Below are 9,624 nucleotides of genomic sequence, written 5' to 3'. Positions count from 1 at the left end.
TTTATATTTTCACACTTTGTAATGAAAAATGCTTACATTTGATGATAAATATTTACAGAAAAAATAACACTGTCCAGTTCTTAAGAGAGACCATAAAAAGACACAAAAGAAATGTCAGCAGGTCTTTTTTGTGTGTTTTTTTGGTTCATTTGTTTAGATATTTTTCAGTAAAGTCATCCAAAAAAGTTCATGTGTTCCAAATTTTGTCTTAAAACATCTGCTCCTCCTCACAGAGACTAAAATCAGGTCAATTAGCTTATCAAGTGCCTATACAGTCAAAACATCTTTCAGATACCTTGTAAAACTATGGTTTCATAACATCTCAAATGTGTACATTTAGTCATACAATGATTTCAGAATTACAATGATGTAAATTAGGTTTAAACAGTCAATACAAAAATGAATAAAATGAAACATGGGAAAGTTTTCAGATTGATACTAATAACCTTTTTACATTACAACATTAATAATTGTGGAATTAAAAAACATGTTTTTTCAATTGTTTCTGTGACCCAGTTTACTGACGATGAGCACAAAGCTGAACAAGACCTTAGCCCCTGTAAAGTTTAAAAGCATTTAAAGCAAAGAGTTTATTTTAAACTGAAATGTAAGTTTTCCTAGATAAGAAGTTTATTTTGAAAGAGCCTTTAGTTTACATCATTTCCTGTTAAAATCTTTCGGTCTCTTCTTGGATCTTCCCGCAAGCATGACAGACTCTTGTGAGCTTAATCCATGATCATCCACTGTCATCATCATTGAGGCAATGCTGTAAGTTTATCCAGTAAAAGTTAAAGAATTATATAATGTGGTTTGTTGTGAGTTTGAAATAATTTGGAGAAGTTTTTATATTTAAAGTTATATTTTAGTCTGTAAAGAGATACTTACTAAAATATAAAGCTTTATTTATAACTGCACCTAGAAACATGTTTTGAAGTTATGTACTGAATGTTATTTTATAATGTTTGTTGCAGTTTTCACCGAAAGTTGTTGAAGAATTGTGGAAGTAAATGGTGAATCTTACGACGACTTTCTCTTCATTCAACGCGGTTTAGCTGGATGTTTAGTAAGCAGTTTTGACACGCTGAACAAGAACATTACAGTGAAAAAGCATTATTTGATGATTGAGAGTGAGCAACATGGCATCAAGTCACAGATCATCCTCACGCAGTGTTAGGAGCACCAAAAGCTCAACGTCATCAGCAAGTGTGGTGCAAGCCAGAGCCAAAGCTGAAGCTGCAAAAGTAAGAGCATCATATGCTGGTGATGAAGCAAAACTTAAGTTCGAAAAGGCTGCAAGAGAAGCAGAAAGAAAAACAAGAGAAGCACAAAATCAACTGGAAGCAATTCGGATTGACACCGAATTAGAAGTATTAACACTAAAAAGAGAAGCAGAGGCAGCTATTGTGGAGGCTCAGGTTTTAGAGGAAGCTGCAGCAATGGAGTTTGTGGTTGATGATGAAAAGGATAAATCAGAAAATATAAAAATTCAGCGAACAAAGGACTATGTTCAGTCGCAGATTGAGTTCAAGAAATCATCTTCAAGTTCCTCTTCAAAAGATCCACAATCAAAATCAGCAAGAAAGGCAGAGTCACAAAATAGCTTTGTAACATGGGACCCGCCACCAAACCCTTCAGGGTTACAACCTGTTGGTGAAAGACTAAGCTCAAGAAGAGAAGATAATGTTGGCTTGCAAACACCAAATGCAAGTAAGCAAATCGAATCAGAAAGACAATTTAAAGCGGAAAAAACAAATGCCATCATGAATGTACATGCTCCATCATATGTACCCCCACATGATACCTCTGCCATGATGCTGCACCAAGCTGAGCCGCTAGCACAATACTTGGCACGGCGAGACCTTGTCACCTCTAGCCTTTACCAGTTCGACGACAAACCAGAAAATTTCCGAGCATGGCAGTCATCATTCAATAACGCAGCTGCTGATGTCAATCTTACAGCTAGTCAGGAGCTAGACCTCATGATTAAGTGGCTTGGAAAAGAATCTGGTGAGCAGATCAGGCGTGTCCGCTCCGTCTACATAAACAATATTGATCTGGCCCTGAAAAAGGCATGGGAAAGATTATGCGACTGCTACGCTGCTCCGGAAATAATCGAAAAGTCGCTCTTTCAACGACTGGACAGTTTTCCCAAGATCTCAGCCAAAGATAACACTAAATTACGTGAACTGGGAGATCTTCTCATGGAAATCCAAGGAGCTAAAGAGGATGGATACCTGACTGGCTTGTCATATTTGGACACATCGCGTGGAATCGCACCAATTGTGGATAAACTTCCATATGGACTGCAGGAAAAATGGATGTCTTCAGGATCATCGTACAAAGCAGAAAACAATGGTCGCTTTCCCCCCTTTGTTTTTTTTTGTGACTTCATCTGTCACGAAGCAAAAAAGAGAAATGATCCTAGCTTTATGTATCAAGGCATAACACCAAGCACTAAACCTGAGAAATGGTTTGTAAAGAATTTCAATCCAAACAAACCCATCACAGTTCATAAAACAAATGTCTCTTCTGCCAGCATAGATCTCAATAAGAACTGCCCTCTGCATGACAAGCCACACCCTCTCAAAAAATGCAGAACATTTAGGAAAAAGCTCATTGGTGACAGATTAGCCTTCCTCAAGGAGAAACGAATATGCTTCAAATGTTGCTCCTCAACCTCCCACCTTGCCAGAGACTGCAAAATGTCTGTGAAATGCTCTGAATGTGGAAGTGTCAATCATGATGTAGCCATGCATCCTGGACAAGTACTTCAAAATGCCAAGATCTCTCCACCACCGCAAGAGAACGGCGGGGAGGAAGAAAAGTCTAACATGTATGATGTTAGCACAAGTTGCACTGAAGTTTGTGGTTCAGGTCAATGGGGTCGCTCATGTTCCAAGATCTGTCTTGCTAAGATTTTCCACAAAAGCAACAAGATGAAAACTGTCAAAGCTTATGTAATTTTTGATGATCAAAGCAACCGATCTCTGGCTCGGCCAGAGTTTTTTGACCAGTTTTGTGTAGAAAGTGAGCCATTCCCCTACCACCTTACAACTTGCTCTGGAACGGTGAAGACGTATGGCAAGCAGGCAGAAGGGTTCCAAATTGAGTCACTGGATGGCAAAACTCTAATTTCTCTTCCACCTCTCCTGGAGTGTCAATCCATCCCAAACAACCGGGCTGAAATCCCAACCCCAGACTCAGTTTTGCATCAACCACATCTCCAGCACATTTCCCAGTGTATTCCAGAATTGGATCCAAAAGCAGAAATACTCCTGTTGCTTGGAAGAGATGTACTTAGAGTACATAAAGTCAGAGAGCAGATCAATGGACCAAACAATGCCCCCTTTGCTCAGCGTCTGGATTTGGGTTGGACAGTGATTGGTGAGGTCTGCTTAGGCAAAGCACATAAACCCACAGTCAATACGTTCAAGACCAGCATATGGCAGACCAATCGCCATTCAATCTTTGAACCCTGCTCCAGCTCAATGTGTATAAAAGAAACGGAAGAAGATTTCAACAGACCTGGCAAATCACCAGAGAAGATGCTAGGACACTCTGTCTTCAGTTGCACAGATCATGACAATAAACTCGCTCTGTCAAGGGAAGATGCACTCTTTTTAAAGATCATGGACACAGCTGTATACAGGGATGACGCCAACAATTGGGTTGCACCACTCCCATTTAAAGAACCACGTCAGCGCCTCCCAAATAACAAACAGCTGGCTGTTAATCGATTTACCTCTCTCCAGCAAACGTTAAAAAGGAAGCCTGTGATGCAAGAACAATATTTAGCGTTCATGGGAAAAATATTAGCCAATGGTCATGCTGAGGTAGCTCCACCTCTGAACCAGAATGAAGAATGCTGGTACTTACCATCTTTCGGCGTATACCATCCACAAAAGCCAGACCAAATCAGAGTTGTGTTTGACTCCAGCGCCAAACATTGTGGAATCTCTCTCAATGATGTGCTCCTCACAGGACCCGACCTTAACAACTCTCTTCTTGGTGTCCTTCTACGTTTTCGGAAAGAAAAAATTGCTATCCTTGCAGACGTTCAACAAATGTTCCACTGTTTCTTAGTGCATAAAGACCACCGCAACTTCCTCCGCTTTTTGTGGTACAAGAACAATGATCTCAGAGAGCCTGTCATTGAGTACCGGATGAAAGTCCACGTCTTTGGCAACACACCATCACCTGCAGTTGCTATCTACGGGCTGCGGAGGGCCATCAGAGAAAGTGCTCAGAAACATGGTGATGACACAGTCCTGTTTGTTGAAAGACACTTTTACATGGATGACGGTTTAATATCTGTCTCCTCAGAAGCAGGAGCCATCAACCTTCTCCAACGAACACAGACTTCACTCGCAGAATCCAACCTTCGATTGCACAAGTTTGTGTCAAATTCCAAGGCAGTCACGGAAGCATTCTCCCCTGATGACTGTGCTGCTGTAGTCAAAGAGCTAGATCTAAGTGGAGAGGAAGTACCCATGCAAAGAAGTTTGGGACTGCTCTGGGAAATCCAAACAGACACCTTCACCTACGCTGTATCAAACATGAGAAAACCATACACTCGCCGTGGAATTCTTTCCACTGCGAACAGTGTCTTTGACCCCCTGGGCTTGTTGGCACCCGTCACCATCCAGGGAAGAGCCCTTCTCAGAGAACTTACAATGCAGCTGTCAGATTGGGATACGCCACTTTCAGACGATAAGTTCAGGATCTGGGAGAGTTGGAGAGACTCCCTTCAAGATTTAAGAGAGATTCATGTTCCACGGGCATATACATCTTCCTCAATGGAAGCAGTGCACACAGAATTGCATGTCTTTTCAGACGCCTCAAACAAAGCTATTGGCGCCGTGGCTTACCTAAAGACTGTTCAGGAAGGTGGAAAAGCTGAGGTGGGATTTGTAATGGGCAAGGCTAAGCTAGCTCCTCAGTCAGAGCCAACCATCCCTAGGCTTGAGCTCTGTGGTGCTGTTCTCGCAGTTGAAATGGCAGATCTTATCCAGGATGAGCTTGATCTAAAGTTTGATGCTGTTCAGTTTTACACAGACAGCAAAGTCGTCCTTGGATATATTTGTAATGAGACAAAGCGTTTCTATACGTATGTCCATAATAGAGTCCAACGTATACGCCAGTCTTCAACTCCAGAGCAGTGGAATTATGTTCGCACAGAGGAGAACCCTGCAGACCACGCATCAAGATCCTTATCAGCATCTCGCCTTTCCCAAACATCTTGGTTTACTGGTCCTTCCTTCCTGCATAAGACATCAACAGCCACAACACAACCTACAGGGAGGTTTCAGCTTATTGAACCTGAGAAAGACTCTGAGATCCGTCAACAAGTGCAAACATGTGCTACTTACGTTGAAGAAGCAATGTTTAATGTTGATCGTTTCCACCGCTTCTCCACTTTTGCTTCCATTGTTAAAGGACTTGCCTTCCTCATCCACATGGCACGAGCCCACAAACAGTCAAACCCAAAAAGCAAGTGCAGTGGATGGCACAAATGCCATCTACCTCGCACTGCTGATGAAATGGCTCAAGCAAGAGATGTTGTATTGAAAGCGGTTCAGAGGACAGCCTTCTTAAAGGAATTGTCAGCGCTGCAATCCAACCAAGCAGTGGCTAAAAACAGCCCCTTACAAAAACTAAGTCCAACCTTGGATGGTGGATTGTTATGTGTTGGAGGTAGACTCAATAATTCTGAACTGACATCTGTGGAAAAGAACCCAATAATCCTTCCTAAGGACAGCCACATCTCTCTGCTACTCACACGGCATTACCATGTTCAGGTAAAACATCAAGGCCGTCATCTGACAGAAGGAGCAATCAGAGCTGCAGGCCTATGGATTCTGGGAGGAAAAGCACTAATTAATTCAGTTATCCACAAGTGCGTGACCTGTCGCAGGCTGCGAAGGAAACCAGAGGAACAATGCATGGCTGACTTACCTTCAGAGCGCCTTACAGCTTGTCCTCCATTTACATACGTGGGACTTGATGTCTTTGGGCCCTGGTCTGTCACAGCTAGACGTACCAGAGGTGGGCAAGCAGAGAGTAAGCGATGGGCCATTATGTTCAGCTGTCTTAGTTCGAGGGCTGTTCATATTGAAGTGATTGAGTCAATGGACTCCTCCAGCTGCATAAATGCTCTTAGACGCTTCTTTGCACTCAGAGGCCCTGCAAAGCAACTCCAGTCCGATTGTGGTACAAACTTCATTGGAGCATGTAAAGAGCTTGGCATGGACAAAACTGTGCAGAAGTACCTGAGTGAACAGGGATGCAGCTGGAAGTTTAACCCGCCACGTGCATCACACATGGGAGGCTGCTGGGAGCGCATGATTGGCGTTGCCAGGAAGATTCTTGACTCTATGTTACTACAGCAAAAGAGTAATCTAACTCATGAAGTGCTTTGCACATTTATGGCAGAAGTAACCGCCATTATGAATGCTCGACCACTCTTACCTGTATCAGCAGATCCACAGCAACCTTTTATCCTCTCACCATCAATGCTCCTTACACAGAAGTCAGGAGTTCCCCCTCCTCCTGGAGACTTTAACAACAAGGACCTTTACACAAACCAGTGGAGACGGGTGCAGGCCCTTGCAAATCAGTTTTGGAGCAGATGGAGCCGAGAATACTTACCCACTCTGCAAAGCAGACAAAAATGGACTACACCACGTAGGAATCTTCAAGTTGGAGACTTAGTCCTGCTCCGAGATAAGCAAACTGTTCGGAACTGCTGGCCAATGGCTAGAATTACTGCTACGTTTCCTGGACAAGATGACCTTGTACGGAAGGTCGAAGTGACAACAGTTGATCAGGGAACCCCAAAGACTTTTCAGAGGCCTGTCACAGAAGTTGTTCTGCTTCTCCCTACAGACTGATGTTTAGATTTCATTACAGTTATAGTGACCTCACAGAGGCCAGACGGGGAGTGTAAAGTTTAAAAGCATTTAAAGCAAAGAGTTTATTTTAAACTGAAATGTAAGTTTTCCTAGATAAGAAGTTTATTTTGAAAGAGCCTTTAGTTTACATCATTTCCTGTTAAAATCTTTCGGTCTCTTCTTGGATCTTCCCGCAAGCATGACAGACTCTTGTGAGCTTAATCCATGATCATCCACTGTCATCATCATTGAGGCAATGCTGTAAGTTTATCCAGTAAAAGTTAAAGAATTATATAATGTGGTTTGTTGTGAGTTTGAAATAATTTGGAGAAGTTTTTATATTTAAAGTTATATTTTAGTCTGTAAAGAGATACTTACTAAAATATAAAGCTTTATTTATAACTGCACCTAGAAACATGTTTTGAAGTTATGTACTGAATGTTATTTTATAATGTTTGTTGCAGTTTTCACCGAAAGTTGTTGAAGAATTGTGGAAGTAAATGGTGAATCTTACGACGACTTTCTCTTCATTCAACGCGGTTTAGCTGGATGTTTAGTAAGCAGTTTTGACACGCTGAACAAGAACATTACAGCCCCATTGACCATATTCAGGTTGATGATACTCAATGCACAAAAGCCATGTATTTTTGTAAGTGCTGTGCATTTTTATGACAGACTGTGTCATGGTGCCTCCGGGAGTCCTCTCCTCCCCCCTCCCTTCTCTGCTCTGCTTAGATTGGATCCAGCTGTTGGCACTCACCGCAACACCTGCCAGCTCTACTTAAGAGGAACCTTCACCAGCATTCATCGCCAGTTTGTTGCACCTCTATGGTGCATTACCTGGTTTCAAGTTTTTTTTCTCTAGTTTGCGCTTTCCATGCTTTGTACTAAATACAAGTTCTCCACCTCGTCTCCAGGACAGTTTTTGCGAGTGCCGACCTGGGTCCTATCTCCACACAGGCAGACTGGATATCACCAAAGATCCAAAGCCTCCAGTCACGCCTAAACTCCACGCCACGCCACTGCTCCCAGCCGCTTCACTAGAATTGCCACGCCGTTGGATATTCAACATTCAACTCACCCACTGGTCCTCGTCCATCATCATTGACAACTTATTGGAAAAAAACATCCTTAACTAAATCCATTTGGTTCTCCTTAGGTCCTTCCGGGTTTCAGCATCCGGGTCTGCTCAGCCTAGCTGATCATGACACACTGACTTCTCATCGTGTTTAAAAAAACACCTTTAGTACCAGCTACAAAGTTGATCTCCTTTTACAGATTTAGATCTATCACTTCCTAACTCCTCAAGAATTATTGTTAAGTTACTTGGAAAAATATTCAAAACTAGCTGTGGAGTTTTTACAGTGTTTGCATGCTGAGCTAGCTAAAGTGCCGTTCCCGTTACTGTACTTGCATATTTTTTACCAGAATATTGTGGAAATGTGATACATTACTCACTGGCTCAAGCTAAATAAAACAATATAACACACGATATGACTATATCAAGAATGTGGGTGTGGTTAGAAAAAAACCTCAGTTGCCAAAGAAATCCAAAAGTTTACTTTTGCTGATTCACAACGGTTACTACGGAGATAAAACTGACAGAAAAGCCACCATTTTGAAAAAAAAAAAGATTTTTTTCTCTCTCATCAATTTGTCACGTGGACTCTGACCAGGCTAGCAGAGGCAGAGGGAGGGGAGTCAGTCAGGCTATGTGGGCCGTGAGGCCTGTGGCGGAGCATCAACAGCTCTGCCAGTGCTAGAGAGTGAAAAGAGGGAGGCAGGGGTGGCGGTGAGTAGCACCTGTGGGCCGTGCAATGGTTTCTGTGCACATTAGGAGGTTCTAATTTTACTGTAATATTGTCTTTCCATGTTGCTTTTCCTCTTTTCTTTATTGTAGTTTAGCCTTGTAACTTAGAAAGTTATGTTTTAAAACTTTACAATTTGTTTGCAGGAAAATTTGGTTTTAAAAAGGCAACTTTTGTTCTTTGTTTATTGGCACAAGACAGAGTTCTTTCTTTACCCAATTTCATGCCTTTGTGTTAGTTTGTTATTTTATTTGTTGCAGGGGTGTGTGTGCTGTTTTGTTTTATTTACCTTTTCTTTTAGGCCCATCAGTGTGGCCTTCCTTCAGAGACGTTGGGGGAAAAAAAGGTACTGTATAAATACTCTTTGCTGGCTTTCCAGTCCTAAAAAGTCTTAGCCAGAAAGTCCCACACAGCAGCATCTACCAACCTCTGCTTTAGCACAGTAAAGAACATATGTTCATTGATGAAGGAAAATGGATAGATGGATGGATGGACAATTCTTCTTATTTCCATCACTCATGTTAATTAAAACATAGCTGGTATTTGTTAGATAGCACAGTGCCAGACCCTGTTCTGACTTGCTGCTCTGTCAGACTCAAAATAGGAGTTCTAACAATAAAACTGTTGTGAGTTTTTGCCTGTTCTTGTCATGGTTCGAACAATTTTTGTTAAAAGATCTTTTAAAAAATTATTTTACACATGTTAACATGTAATAAGCATCCCTGAAATTTAATCAATTATTTTGATTAAATTGGATACATATACCTGTTATTAGCTGCAGTGTTAGAACATGAACTGCAGCCTCAGTATGACAAGGAAATCATGGAAAACAGTGAATTAAATCCCTGCTACTGACTTGAATTATGCCCGTTAAAGGGTAAAAATGCGTCGATTGCACCCAATCATTTTTTGGGTCTCAGTCTGTC

General features: G+C 41.8%; 1 protein-coding gene across 1 annotated transcript; it reads left to right on the top strand.

Moving 5' to 3' along the window:
- Positions 1–573: 573 nt before the first annotated feature.
- On the top strand, positions 574–9,333 carry LOC110017460. Its single transcript, XM_023951135.1, has 2 exons — positions 574–8,682; positions 9,000–9,333. Exon 1 carries the CDS (start codon positions 1,137–1,139, stop codon positions 6,888–6,890), a length of 5,754 nt encoding a protein of 1,917 aa, XP_023806903.1. The 5' UTR covers positions 574–1,136; the 3' UTR covers positions 6,891–8,682; positions 9,000–9,333.
- The last annotated feature ends 291 nt before the right edge of the window (positions 9,334–9,624 follow it).

The sequence above is a fragment of the Oryzias latipes genome, chromosome 21 (assembly GCF_002234675.1).
Source record: "Oryzias latipes chromosome 21, ASM223467v1".
Taxonomy (NCBI): Eukaryota; Metazoa; Chordata; class Actinopteri; order Beloniformes; family Adrianichthyidae; genus Oryzias; species Oryzias latipes.
This window is presented reverse-complemented; position numbering and strand designations above follow the sequence as displayed.

What these genes read in the sequence shown, in the direction of transcription:
- LOC110017460 (XM_023951135.1), top strand. Translation starts at nt 1,137, where the DNA reads ATGGCATCAAGTCACAGATCATCCTCACGCAGTGTTAGGAGCACCAAA.